This window comes from Juglans microcarpa x Juglans regia, chromosome 6S (assembly GCF_004785595.1).
Source record: "Juglans microcarpa x Juglans regia isolate MS1-56 chromosome 6S, Jm3101_v1.0, whole genome shotgun sequence".
In the NCBI taxonomy this organism is placed as follows: domain Eukaryota; kingdom Viridiplantae; phylum Streptophyta; class Magnoliopsida; order Fagales; family Juglandaceae; genus Juglans; species Juglans microcarpa x Juglans regia.
Window position 1 is genome coordinate 6974424 of NC_054605.1, and position 15774 is coordinate 6990197.

General features: G+C 38.2%; 1 protein-coding gene across 1 annotated transcript; it reads right to left on the minus strand.

The window, feature by feature from the left end:
• Window positions 1-946: 946 nt before the first annotated feature.
• LOC121236574 lies at window positions 947-1879 on the minus strand. Its single transcript, XM_041133022.1, has one exon. It carries the CDS (start codon window positions 1877-1879, stop codon window positions 947-949), a length of 933 nt encoding a protein of 310 aa, XP_040988956.1.
• Window positions 1880-15774: the final 13895 nt, after the last annotated feature.

The following is a 15774-nucleotide window of genomic DNA, read 5'->3' on the forward strand; positions in this document are numbered from 1 at the left end:
CCATTAACCAAAACTGAAAATGAAACAATTTTCACACACATCATAACAAGATTGATCCATCTAGCATTAAAACCCATTGCCTCCATAAACCCTTGTAAATATGGCCATTCCACACGGTCATAAGCTTTGCTAATGTCCAACTTAATCGACATTGATCCTTTTTTGCCTTGTCTCTTATTTCTCAAAAAATGCATTACCTCATATGCCACTAGAACATTATCAGTAATGTTCCTTCCCGGTACAAAAGCACATTGTGTTTTTGAGATAATAACATCAAGTACATTCTTAAGCCTATTTGCAAGAACTTTAGCCACTGGTTTATACAAAACATTACATAAACTAATAGGCCTAAACTCAGAAATTTTTTCAGGCTTATTTAGCTTTGGAATCAGAGCTATGAACGTATGATTAAGAGAGGAAGGAATAGTACCAGTTTGGAGAGAGGACAGCACACCATTTGTTACCTCATCACCCACAATATGCCAATAATGTTGAAAGAAGACAGGCGCCATTCCATCAGGCCGGGGGATTTTGTTGGAGCCATTTGATCCAAAGCTATCTTGACCTCATCTCGGTGAAAATCTTTTAGTAACTCAGTATTCATTTGTTCAGACACCCGACCCCTTAATTCTTCCAGAAAATCCTAGTTATTATTACTCATGTCAGAATGGAACAAACTCTGGAAAAAGTTTACAATAAGCTGATCTCTCTCCTCCCCAAACCTCCACATGCCTTGCTCATCCTTTAGACCATTAAGACTGTTCTTTTTCTTCCTTTGTGAAGCCTTTTGATGGAAAAATTTTGAATTCATATCACCCCCTTTAGCCACAAAACTTTAGCTCTTTGGTGCCAAAGAATTTCCTCCCTCTCTAGCCACACCTGTAAATTATTTCTTGCTGTAGTCAATTCCTCTTTTGTGAATTGTCTAGGATCAGTCATTTGCATTCTATGAAGAGTAGCTCGTGCTCTCCTCAGATTCTATTGCACTTTTGCCAAATTTCTTCTCATTCCATACTTCTAGCCCTCTGCTACATGCCTTTATTTTTTTTGAAATGGCCATTAGATTATTTCCTCCAGCAGCCTCTTGCCAATGTCTTGAAATAACTTCCTCACACTCGTCCTCTTCTATCCACATGGCCTCAAACCTGAAAAGCTTTGATCTTCTTCTAGCCAATCCATCACTTAGCGAGAGTGATATCGGTAAATGGTCAGAATATGCTGCAGAGCAGTGGTAAACTCGAGATTGTGGAAAACATTCCATCCATTTCATATTCGCAACAAAACGGTCCAGCCTTTCACTTATCACCTGTTGATTTTGTCTCGTACTAGACCACGTGTATTTAAGCCCTTGAAACCCCAAGTCAAACAGATGACAGTCATTAAGAACCTTTCTAAATGCATTCATCAATCTCTCTTGTCTTTGTCTTCCACCTAACTTTTCATCAATACACAACACCTCATTGAAATCACCACAGACCAACCATGGGATATCTTGAGGTTCCTTTAAATGTCTAATTAACTCCCAAGTTTCTCTCCTTCTTTCGGTTATTGGATTTCCATAAACTCTAGTAAACTTCCACAGAATTCCTTTACTCGGGTCCTCTAGCTTTGCATCAATATGAAATAGTGAGTAGCTTTTGATACACAAGCTCATCTCATTCTTCCACATGAGAGCCAAACCACCACTTCTACCTTCACACGGTACAACAAAACAACCATCCAAACCCACTCTTACTGTAATTCTCTCTATAGCAGTAGCAGCCAGTTTTGTTTCAAGCAGAAACACAACTGTGGGAACTTCCATCATGATGAGATCATGAAGAGCTCGAACTCCCCGTGGGTTCCCAAGCCCATGGGCGTTCCAACTAATGAGTTTCATTGGTTATGGTGGGGCTGCTTAGCAGCCTCCACCTTTCTTCTTTCATCATCCTCAAATATGTTTCCTTGTATCTAAGCAGCCCCACCTTTCTTCTTTCATCATCGTCAACTATGTTTCCTTGTATCCTCCCATTTTTCATGCGTTTTGTTTCAGACGAGGTCAGTGTTAAAGCTTTCCTCTTTCCTTTAGTAACTTGTTGCAAGGGAGTTATTGATGTGCTTCCAATAGAAGCCGAACACACACGAGTCCATTTCCTCCCTGGCCTCCCTCGTTTGGGCCTGGAAGTTAAATCACCTAGGCCCAATTCATCTATTAATTTAAGCCCACTTCTAGATGTAGAAAAAGAGCCTTCCTTATAGATCATGTCTGATTTTAGAAAAATCTAATTTGTTTGTTCACCCGCGACAGCCTTCTCCCTTCTTGACTGTTCCTCCTGCATGTTTCCCCTTCCCCCGTCTTGTCTCTCCATCAAATGAGGTAACGCCTCTTTTCCCCTCATTAAACCAGTATGGGGGTCTGTACTTGTGGCCTTTGTAACATTGACTTTGAACGCCGTAGTACGGTGAAGTCTGCTTCTACCTGCACTGCCCGAGATAGCTGGATCTGGGATTACACCTATTCCTTCTAGGTTAGCTCCATTCCTTTTTTAATTTGAACAAGGTGGCGTAACAGGAATCTCCTTCCCTTGCTTGGCCTGGTGGTAACGGTGATTTACAGATGAGGTCCCTGCTCGCAGCCATGGCCCATAAGGATAATCCTCTTCCTTATGTATTTCCTTAACTTCCAAATTTTCTTCACAATCTTTATGACTATGACCCAATATACCACATAAATAACAGAAAGTAGGTAATCTTTCATACATGAAACGAACCCAGCAAACACCTTGGGAAGGTATGTTAATGCATTTACCTCGTAGAAGAGGTTTTGTGACGGCCAAGCTTACCCTGATTCTGATAAACTCCCCCCATGCAAATTCATTTGGCTCAATGCTGATCTCCTCTACCTTCCCTATACTGTTACCTATTTTCCTCACCACCCTCTCGTTCATAGCACCCAGAGGTAAGGCATAGTCTTATCCAGAACGAAGACAAGACGATCTTAACTTTGCTAGCTTGTAAACCTCCTGCGAAGTGTTTCACCAAGATTAGGTGTCTATCGAAGAACCAAGGTCCTTCACGTTGCACCCTGGCCTTTTCCTTCTGGTCTTCGAACTCCACCAGCAACATTTTAGATCCCAGTTCCTTAAACCACATTCTTTTTACTGGTCTCCATAGTTTCCGCAAAGTTTGTTTAAAAGCCTCGCGGTTGTAGTGTTTCTCCGTAAGTAGAGACACTAGGAGACATTGTTCTCCCCTTTGATTCGTTTCATCGAGCAGTTCCTCTTCCACTATAAGCTCCTCCTTTTCTTTCTCTGACAGAGACATCCGGTTACATAAATCCTCTAAAGTCTCTTCCATGTTGGAAGAGTTCTAAGACCTGTACTTGAGACAGGGAAAAAACCTCCACGATCGCAGGAGCTCTCGAGAGGATTGCTAGTCTTCTTGAGACACTTTTCAAGAAGGAGATCCTGATCCTTCTCAGCTTGAGGCAAAAAACTGTTTTTCCAACTATCTATCTTCTTCCACACCTTCTCCTTGACCCCTCTAAATGTGTTATATTTGGACTTGCCCACCATAGCAGGTAAACCCAAGTATTTTTCATAAGAGCCACAAACCACCCCATCTGTTGCAAGAATAATGTTTTTTTTTTTTTTCTGATGCAGCAGTGCTAGTGCTAAAGAATAAGGATGATTTTTCTGTATTTAGAACCTGGCCTGAGGCCACCTCATACCTCTTTAACAGAAAGCACCACTGTCTCCATTCCTCCTTGTTAGCTCTTCCAAATAGCACACAATCATCTACAGTAGATGATTGACTCTTAATCCACCTCTAGCCATTACCACCCCTCTTATAACACCTTTCTGGTTAGTTGAATTTAGTAAGGAACTGAGGCATTCAGCACAAAGAATAAAAAAGGTAGGGAGAGATTGGATCTCCCTGCCTTATGCCCCTAGTAGGAATCACCTTCCTCCCTGGTTTCCCATTCAAAATCACTGAGTAATCTACTGAATTCACACAACTCATCACAAGCTTTATCCACTACTAATTAAACCCCAGTCTCCTTAAAACAGCTTCAAGAAACTTCCACTCAATCCTATCATATGCCTTCGACATATCCAACTTCAGTGCCATACTCCCTTGCTTACCTTTCAACCTTGTTTTCATAGTATGTAACACTTTATAGGCTATCATTACATTGTCAAAAATAAGTCTTCCCAGAAGGAAAGCACTTTGGTTAGCAGAAATTACAAGAGGCAATATAGATATCAACCTATTTGCAATAACCTTTGAACACAACTTATACACCACATTACAAAGACTAATTGGTCTAAATTCACTAACCAGCATAGGCCTATTAACCTTAGGAATTAAAGCAATGTAAGTGTAGTTTAAAGAATGAGGGATATTACCATCATTTAAGCATTCCAATACTACTGCAACCACCTTGTCACCCACGATACTCCAATGTTATTGAAAGAAGCATGCACCATAGCCACCAGGTCCAGGGGACTTTAGAGGTCCCATCATTTTTAATGCCTCTTCCACTTCAATTCTGGCATAAGGTCTGCACAATTGCTCATTCATCTCCTCCGAGACTTTTGCCGTCATATTCTAGACACATACCTCAATATCATCCTCAGATCGATTGGAGGTTGTGAAAAAGGTTCTTGAAATAACTGTTAAAAGCCATTTCAACAGCTTCAGGTTCATTAACCAGCCTGTTATGACTATCTTGGATCTATGAAATCATGTTTTTTTTTCCTCCTTTGATTAGCACAAGCATGGAAGAATATAGTATTTCTGTCTCCCAGCTTATACCAATTATTTTTGGCCCTTTGTTTCCACTTAAGATATTCTTGGTCTAGCAATAAACCCACCTCTTCTTGTACTCTTTTAATCTCTACTAAAGTCTCTCTACCTTCCTCAACTTGCAAGCTTTTCAATATCTCAGTCTTATTCTTTATCTCTCTACCTCTATTTATATCCACCTTATAACTCCACCTGCTCAAAGCAAAACTATAATTAGTAAGCAATTTCTGAACCATAGATGATGAGGACCTCTCATACTTGCCTTGTCCCTATTCATCTTCAAGCACTCTACTGCACTCCTCTTCCAAGGCCCAAGCAGCTTCATACTTGAACCATTTTTTCTTTTTTTCCTGCCCTCCACTTAATCTGTCATAAATTAGCAAGAGTGGTCTATGGTCAAAGCATCTCGTAGGCAAAACCTCTAGTCCATTTTCCGGATGAAGATCCAACCATTTAGAATCAACCATAGCTCTATCCAAGCGTTCCTTAGTGAAAGTGCCATCAGTATGCCTGTTGTTCCATGTATTTTATCACCACACCAACCCAGGTCATACAACTCACTCACCTCCAAAGCTTCTTTAAAGAGTGCCATCTAAGTCTCCCCCCTTTGTCTACCACCTACTTTTTCATCATTTGTAGCTATTTCATTGAAGTCTCTTGCAACACACCAGCCTATCCCACTAGCAGGTTTGAAAGAGGCAAGGGTACTCCACACCTCTTTCCTTTTCTGCACCTCTGGATGGCCATAAGACCCAGTGGATAGCCACCTCTCCTTGGTTATAGCATCATAAATCCAACAATTAACATGTTTCTAAGAAAAATTGTAAATATCTACCACCATCTCACTACTCCAAAACATCATTAAGCCTCCACTTTTACCTATTGCATCCACTTCGAAACAATTAGTCATTCCTACTTTTTTTACTAACCAATCAGTTTTCCCTCTATGCATTTTTGTCTCCATTAAAAGGACAAGGTTGGGCTTCTTACCCTTTACTAAAAAGCAAAGGTCCTGAACTGTCCGAGGGTTCCCAAGCCCTCGGCAGTTCTAACTTAAGAGTTTCATTGTAATTGGTGGGGCTGTTCAACAGCCTCCACCAATACAATTGCATTTCTTTCAAATTTCCCTTCATTTCTACTATTCTTTCTTGTTCCATCTGCCACATCAATCTCCTTGCCCTTCCTTCCTCTTTTTGCCTTTTCCTGAGCTATAGCAACCTCATAAAGACCACCTTTTTCCCTTGCCTTTCTCTTCCACCTCCCTCCTTCTTTTATAGTCTGAGAAGCTAAACTCTTCCTGCCAATATCTCGTTCCCCATCCACCTTTTGACCAGATTTTGAATTCTGTAAGTCCTCTAAGTTACAATACCCAAGCCAGCCCCTTTCTGCCTCCTTTAGAACTTGCACAGGTTCATCTCTAATGTCTTTTTCCACCTCATTTGGAACCATTGAGGTATCTGTTCCACCAAGGTTACTATCAGTTTCACCCATGTTGCTTTCTTCCCCTTTTTTTGCCATGAAATCAATCCTCACATTTCTCCTAACAGAAGGATCTACTCTAAGCCACGAACCATATTGCCCTTGTTTCTGCATTAAATTCTCCTCCCTCTTTGTACATTCCTTACCATCATGAGAAAAACTCCGACAATCGAAACATATTTTAAGGAGTTTCTCATATTTAAAAGGAATCCACACATTCTTCCCCTTAACAGAAACCGACCTCCTCCTTACCAATACCTTCTTTAGATCCACTTCCACCTAAATACGCAGGTATTGACCCCATCCACAACCATCCTCACTAGTTACCACATCAAGAACCTTCCCTGCCACACTTCTTATCTATCTCCCACATTCCTTATTCATACAAGCAAATGGAAGGTCATGAAGTTGTACCCAAAACCTTTTTACTGTAAAAGCTAGTTCAGTTGGTTGGATAAACCCATCAAACAGATTAATGACAATTAATCTATTTATCAGCCCTCGTTACAAAGGTAATAAACCCTCTATTTATCAGCCCTCGTTGCAAAGGTAATAACAAAAACATTAATTCTTACCTCTCGAAAAGATGTAGGACTAGAGATTCTCCACACCTTAGCCATAGTAGCCTCCAATACTCCTTTTCCGATGGGCCTTTCAGTCAGCACCTTCCCGACAAGGCTCCTCTCACCTTTTTCTTCAACCTCATTCGGGATGCATTCATCTACTACAAAAACCTGGTCCTCTTTCTCAGTAAGCCACAACTTCTCCCACTTCCCTGCCATCTCCTCCATTATCAAGTTACTCCCGTGAAAATCTTTCTCAAAAAAACCAAGCCCCGTCGTAGTACTAGGCACTAAGATATAAGTATCCTCACTCTGCAACCTATCGGGCAACAAACCTCCCTTACCCCCGCCCCTCATTAGGGCAGCAGCGCCAGTTTCCCCGTCATCACCACTCTGTGAACCACCATGTAATGTTTTCCTTCACCAATGTCCACCTTGTAAGATTCCTTTCCACCCTTAGGACCACCACCCAGACACTCCAAAATTCTATTAAAACTACCTCACGTGCCAAGCATGAGTTTGCTCCACCTCTTCCCTAGAGAGAAAAGAGAGGAGAGTACTGTATATTGGCCGGTGGAAAGTTTGTCTTTTAGTGTTGTTAATATATTGTTAAAGTATAATTAACAATTAATATTATATACTAATATATTATAAGCTAATAATATATATATGCTATACTAGTAGTACATAGTGCACTAGTACACTATATATACAATACTAGTCTTGTGTTGTTAATATATTAATAAAGTATAATTAACAACTAATATTATATACTAATATATTATAAGCTAATAATATATGTTATACTAATAACACTATGTACATGTATATATGCTATACTAGTACATAGTGCATTAGTATAGTATATATACTATACTACTCAAGTGTAGTTAATATATTAATAAAGTATAATTAACAACTAATATTAAATACTAATATATTATAAGCTAATAATATATATGCTATACAAATAACACTATTTACTAGTATATATGCTCTACTAGTACATAGTGCACTACTATAGTATATATAGTATTCTAGTCTAGTGTTGTTAATATATTAATAAAGTATAATTAACAACTAAGATTATATACTAATATATTATAAGCTATTAATATATGTTATACTAAATACACTATATACTAGTATCTATGCTATACTAGTGCATAGTGCACTACTATAGTATATATACCATACTAGTCTAGTGTTGTTAATATATTAATAAAGTTTAATTAACAACTAATATTAAATACTAATATATTATAAACTAATAATGTAACACCCCGTATTTTAGTGTATTTTTATTGAAGGATTATTTTTATTAATTCAAAAATTTATTCTCTTATTTTAAAATTAGTGGATTTTTAGTGGGTTTATTTTTATGATTTTTAAAATTTGCAAAAATTAAATTTGATATGTTTTCTTAATATTTATTATTGTGATGCATTTAAATTGTTCTTTATTTTAAATTAATTGATTGTTAGATTTAATTATTTTATTTTCATTGTATCATTACGTTTAAATTATTTTAATTGAGATGTTGTTTTTAAATCATTTTCGTTGGATCATTTTTGTGACCCAAGATGTGAGGATTGGATCTCATTTCTTTCCCTTCACTTTTCTTTTTCACCTTTTTCTTTTCTTTTTTCTTTTCTTTTTCTCCATTTCTTTCTCTTCCTTCTCTCTCCCTACGTGCAAAGTCCCTGCACTCTCCCTCCCCGTCCGTTTTCTCCTCCACCCAGCCCGCCCACCGCCACAAGTTCCCCTCCCGCCGGCCATCATCTCCCACCAATCTCAGCCCCTAACTCGCTGTCGTTTCTTCCCACGCACAACACCAAGCTGCGGCGCTCTCTTCACTCCAGCGCCGCCGTGTGCCGCTCGTGCTCGACACTGCCCAGTCCACTAGCTCCCCCACCCTCCGATGACCTTACCCCGTCAATCTCAGCCTCCCTCGCACCGCCACTAGCCACCACGAGCCCCTCAAAGCCACGACATTCCTTGAACCGTTGCCGTGCCACTTCCGGCCACCATTTCTTCACCACTTCATCCTCGACCTCATAGCAACCGAATGGACCCAACCCCAGCTCTGATCCATCACCAGTGAAGCACATCCAACCCCATTTTTGATTTGGGTATTTTTGGTCTTCGACCACCCTTTGCGCCGCCACCCACGGCAAACCACCACCACCATTGGCTTCACCGACCTCTCTAAGCCCTACCTTACCAATTTTGGGTCTTAGTTTGTCTCCGTTCAAAAGTGGATTTTTGAGACCTACGGCCACAGTGCATTTGGAACTGTTCTGTTGCTGTCTCTTGCACCTCCGTGATCCTCCAAAAATTATTATATAGCACTCTAAGTATTTTTCCAAAGAACTTTCGTGATTTAAATGTATTTTTGCACTAAATCATTTTATCTGTGAACTGGTTGGTTATGTCAGACTGAGTCCGAGGAGTTCGGGGGTAGGATGGATTGTGGACGGAGTTATTGTGTATTTGGTTTGCATTATTGGTTGTTGTTATGGCGTTGTTCATGTACATGGAATATTTCACGCATGATCATGTTTGTAAATGAAACTGAGTTTTCGTGTACATACATTCATGTTCATGTTGTAACTGAAAACTAGGTTTTCATGTGTTCATTTGAAAATTGGATTTTCATGTGAAATGATTCTGAGAGTGTTTGAAACGACTGGATTGGCTGATTCTGAGTGTGTTTGCACCCGCCTACGGTGTACGCGGTAGGGATGGTGGTTGTGTCCCGCCTGTGATTCCCTCCTACGGTGCGCGCGGTAGGGATGGTGGTATAGTCCCGCCTGTGATTCCCGCCTACAATGCTCTGATAAGTATTCATTGTGTGGAAAGGAATTGTAGGGATAGTAGTAAGCAGGGATGGTGGTAAGCAGGGATGGTAGTATAGTCCCACCTGCGATTCCCGCCTACAGTGTCCGATAAATGGTTGGATTTTGTGTATATCATTTTCTGGAAAAATGTCGGATTATATTTTTGGGCCAAATTGGAATTTTGGCGTATGTTGGAAAATAATCATTTTCGGGGAAAATGAGGTTTTGAGATCTATTTGTTGGTTGCATTAATATGTTTTTATCCCGAGAGTTGTTTGGTTTATACTTACCTGTGGTACCATTTTATGGTATCGCAGATTTTGATGCAGATGAGGATGACGAGCCTTAGGCTTGGCTTCGTTGGAGGAGCGATCTGGGATTGCTCTCGTGTATCGAGATTTATTTTCCTACTTGTTACATATTTGCCCTTTGTTATATTTTGGGATGACTGTATAACTTTTTTTAAAGGTAATCTGTCTTGAATATTTGTATTTAAATTTCTGGTACTTAGTTGACTTATTTATATTATCCGCTGTGATTTTTATTGTGCACTTTTGCATGTTGCACACACTTGGCACTATCATTGGGATGCGTGACCCATGTTGTCATCATTCCAACGTTACGATTCCCGTGTTTTTTTTGTACGTGGGAGTCAGTGCGCCACAAATAATATATACATGCTATACTAATAACACTATGAGCTAGAGTATATGTTGTACTAGTACATAGTGCACTAGTATAGTATATATACTATACTAGTCTAGTATTGTTAATATATTAATAAAGTATAATTAACAACTAATATTATATACTAATATATTATAAGCTACTAACATATAATATACTATACATTACTACATTATATACTATACATTACTATATTATATAAACTATTATTGTTTAAAAAATATATAAATATGTGATTCACATTTGAACAATATAAATGTGCATTTGAACATGTTGAGGTGATGTTAGATCGTTTAAATACACGTTCGAACATTTTTATAAATTTGGTGGGACATTTCCTGCGTTAATTGTTAGATAATATATGTGGAACCTAATTTCAATCACATTTGAATGTGTACAACTTAACGTTCTAATGTCACGCCTTGATGTTCGAACGTTAAATTCAATGTTTAAACATTTCTGAAATTATTGGCAGGTTCTTTCCCGCGTGAATTCTAGAAAACCTGGCCTGACATACAGAGCAACGTCATCAACATAACGTTCGAATGTTTATTATTTACAATTGAACTTAATCCGCATCATTTGTGCTTGTTGTGAGGATTATTAACGTTCGCATGTCAATAGATGTACGTGCGAACGTGTAACAGCCCACAAGAAATTCACTTGTAGAATTTCTTTTGACCTTAGAAACCTCATGAAAACCCATACATTTTTACGAATCGACCAATCGCTCAGGTTGTAGTCTGTCATCATAATTAGTGTTATCACTCACTATGGTGCTAGATTTACGAGTTTAATTATTTGAGGTAGTTAGAAGTGTCAGAATGCATTATGGTCTACGCCATTAGACTCAGTGGATTATTTAGGATTTTATGGCACAATAGCCTATTTTCTTAATTCCGGACGAAACGTGTGTTGGAAATTGTGAAATTATTTTTAGGGGCACTTCGGGGTTGAATTTCGGTAAATGATTTTCACTATAGGTTAATATGAATATTTATAATTTTTAGTACTAAGTTTATTATGCAATTTTTTTGGAGTAAATAGTAACCTCGATAAGCGCACCTAGTGCAGTGTTTTTAAAATCACAGTATGGAATGTCTAAATTAGGTTAGGAAAGTTTTATTTGGACACTCGGCAAGATCTTAGCCACACATAGTGAATAATATTAGACACTTGGCACAAAGAGAAACCTTTATATAGATTTGTGAAGCAAATGAAGGTGTGAGATTATGCCACCTAAGCAAAATCTTGTTTCATCTGTTCAACCAAATTGTGCCAGACCAAAGAGGGTTTCAACCCTAGCAAAACCCTAAATGGTTGGAATCCAATTGAAACCCCAAAAAACTTGATTGAAACCAAAACTCTAAACAGTTTCCCCAAAACCTAAGTTGGCCTTCAAACCCTTTTTAATCCGATTCTAGTTTTGTGTTTAATCACTTGATTAAATCACTTCCACACGCTATTAATTTATCAAATCATTGTCATGACATCATTATCCAACTTTTTAAACATTGGAAATTTGATTGGGCCAAGAAAAATTAGTTTTGGGCTTGATAGCATATCAAACTCGAACCAAACCCCCTTTAAACCCCAAATTGAAGCCCACTTGGTTAGGGCCCACCAAGGCTCACGAAATTGGCCACCTTGGCAAAGCTTCTTGGAGAAGTTTCCTCCCCCACATGGCAGACCATCCACTGCCATTGGCTGCACTTAATAGTGCCTTGATGTGAAGGAGAAATCCACTCCATCAACCACCATCTCTCACAGCTGCTGCAGGCAGTCCATGCCTCTCAATATTCTCCACTTTATGTCACATAGCCAACTCCAATCAAGGGTCTTTCAAGTCCATAACTTCCCCTTCCAGGAGTTTAAAGTCGTGCAAGACACACTTCTCTCCATTTCATCACTTCTTTCCCCCGTTCTTAGAGAGACCCAAAAGCGCTCTCTCGGGCCGATTTATGTGTATTTTTGTGTGGCCATTTTCTACCCTTTTTAAGTATTTTCGCACGATGATTGCTTTATCTAAGTTGTTCATCTTTGAGTCTAGTTTCCGTATATATCTTATTTGTCTCAATACATGCTCATTTGATTGGTCAAAAGTATTTTTAACCATGGAAAGGTCATTCTAGGCGTGAAACTGGAGAGTATGATATGTTTTGAAATTTTTGACCAAGCTAATGGAGATATCTTGGTCTGAAAATTTTATGGAGTATTTTTAACATGTGTTTATGAATGTTAATTGAGGTTTTATTGCATAACTAAAGCTTTTGATGATAGATTTCCTTAGATTTAGAAACATGAAAACTGGAGGTGGGAAAACAGTTTTTATTTTGTGAAAGTTTAAATATTTCGTGGTATAATCTTATTCCAAAGGCTTTGATATTTTTATATGATGATCCTAAGCCTCTTATATACATGTTTGGATGTTATTAAGAAGATATTTAGTATTATTTTTAAAGATATGATTTTTCTATGCAAGAGGATTTCGGTTTGGCCTAAGATTTGATGTTTTCTGGGTTAGATCCATGTTTTGTTGAATTTTAGCCATGTGATTTTAAGTTTGATGGTTAGATCTTCTTTAGGACACATTTTTTGTGATGTTTTAGTTTGAAGATCACATGTCTTTAAGCCATGGATCAAGAGATTGATCAAATGTAGTTGAGAGAAAAGTTTCTGTTTTGGACTATGTTTAAAACCAAAAACTCCAAGTGTTGTTTTGTGATTTTTGGTGACTTTTGTTTGATGATTTAAAGCATGGTTGATCTTAGAATGATGTTATGAATATGTTAGAGGTAAGATTTGATTTTTTAGAATTCTTGGAGATGTTTTTATTAAGGTCAAAACTTGTGATTTAAAGGGCTTACTTTTTGTTAAAAAGTTCAGGTCTTTTTACAAAAAGTTTGGTGTTGATGAATAGATTTTTCCTAATGGATATTTTAAGTGTGTTTTTAAACTTAGGATAGGAAGATCTTCGTTACAAAATTTTGGTTTAATCATGAGTTTTGAATTTTGAAAGAATTGAACCAAAATCAAGAGAAATGGCCTATGTAGGTTTCGGCAATAGTGAGTTTTCCATAGTTGTGAATGGTTTTAATTTTTTCTGAGTTGATATTTGAGTTTAAGACAAAATTTACATGAGGAATGTAAATTTTGATAATTTTTGGAGTTAGGATATGAAATCCTTAAGTTATGGGTAAAATAGTCATTTTCTCACATGTAAATGGTAAAATGGTAATTTTACTCTAAGTTGCCTCTTTTCACATTTCTAATAGTTAGTAATTAATTTCTAACTTTTAGAATACCCTCTTACAGTTTCTCGTGTTTCGCACTTATTCTCGTAAAACGCGACTATCGAGGTAAGTTAGCTTTAAACTTACTATTAGTTTAATGTGTATTAGTGATAAGTAAGGGAACTGAAGTGTATGTATGCAAGTTATCATATGTTCCATGCCAAGTCATTACATATTTATCTGTTATACAGAATTTATTCTATCACGAATTATTCATTTGTTGCACAAGATATTCTGTCACGTATTTCTATACATTGCTATGCATTGCAAGTATGTCATGTTAAGTTAAGTATGCCATCTGTTACATGTATTTCATGTCACGTAATATTCATTGTCATATGTTATGCCATGTTACGGAATATTGTCTGTTATATGTTATGCCATGTTATGAAATAATATCTGTTACATGTATGCCATGTTATAAAATATTTTCTGTTACAAGTAAGTCTCAAAGTAAGTCATGTATGTCATCTTATGTTCACGTCATGTTACGCTACGTCAGGACTTCTGTCTTTTCATTTTCATGTCATTCTGTCTCTAATACACTTTGTGTATCTCGAGAACAGTCTTTTTAAGTTATTCATGTCAATCACGACCCTAAGTGCTGGGATGGGGTAATATCCTAGTGAAACTCTTTTGTCCACGCAGGAGTGTCTAAATAGGTGTGAAATTTCCTGGGTTGACGAAGTACAGTCAATAGGTTGCGAATGGGGCCTAATTAGCTGGTCACCGGAGCGCGCCAGGCACTAACGCCGATGGAGCCAAACTTTATTTTACGTGTGTCCACAGCAAGTGTGGCACAAACAATTCATGGGGCCACAACAACTATGGAGCATGAAGTATGGGGTCACAATAACTGTGGAGCATACACTACGTGAGACACAGCAATTGTGACACATAAGATACGTGGGGCCACAACAACTGTGGAGTACATATTAACGCACTTACAGTTGGTATAGACACTTGTATTGTGATGCGGTAATCTGCAGGGACACACGGCTCAAGGGGACCTGTGTAGCACCCGTATGGTCACTTTAATGATTAAGTCTACTGAATAAGATTCCATGTTCATGTATTTCACGTTCAAGTAATGTTTCACGTTATGTTATGTTCAAGTTTACGTTCATGTCAAGTTTCAAGTTTATGTCACGTCAAGCTAAGTTTCAGTTTCAGTTCAAGTTATGTCAGCTCATGCCATGTTATGTCAAGTCATACTATGCTTATTATTTCATACCATGCTATGTCAAGATATGTTATGTTTACTATTGATTTTGATTGTGCATTTATGCCTTTATTGCCATGCATGCATCATTAACCTGTGTGAAGGTTTTTTGTTAACTTGCTGAGATTTGTAATCAAATCTCACTGTGGTAGTCTCAACTACCATCCCCCCGAATGGTAGATCTTGTTACAGGATCTGAAGGAGAACTGGGGATCGACCAGCTAGAAACGGTCGACTAAGCGACGGTGCGACTTACATGTAGTTGCCCTAGATTACTACTTTTATTTTGTGGAGTTAAATCTCGAGCACTCTTTTGTTCACAATCATTTTGGACTAGTATTGTGATCTCGGTTGTTAGTATGTCTTTATGTATGAAGTATGTTTTAAGTATTTGGGATATCATAAGTTTGGTGCACGATATTGCCAAAAGAAAAAAAAAATTATTCGCTGCAAATATTGCATAATGCTAGACGCATGTTAGGAACATTGCATCTTATATGTCATGAACGGGGGCAGGTAACCTTGTGTTGCATGTCCCGACGCTTCAGATGTCCGTCCGATCCCAAGCGGAATTTGTGGGCGTCACAAAACGTTTGTACTTGTTAAATGTTGAGGACGTGTTTCACCGTTGTTCACTGATGCTCACTCTCGACCTCTTGCAACCAAAGAATAAGAGGACTTGTGGGGCAGGGGTAAAGAGGATCCTCTGATGCCTAAGTCGGAAATGATATGAGTAAATACCCCTTGGGCCTGGACCTCCACGGCCCAGCAAGACACTTGAGGCCTAAATACCCCTTGACTCAACAGGGTTCAGGTTGAATCTATAAAGAGAATGTCCGCAAATTATCCCAGCATTGTTAAGATGTTTATCCATTCAAAACTGATAGATAAGTCTAAGGAAC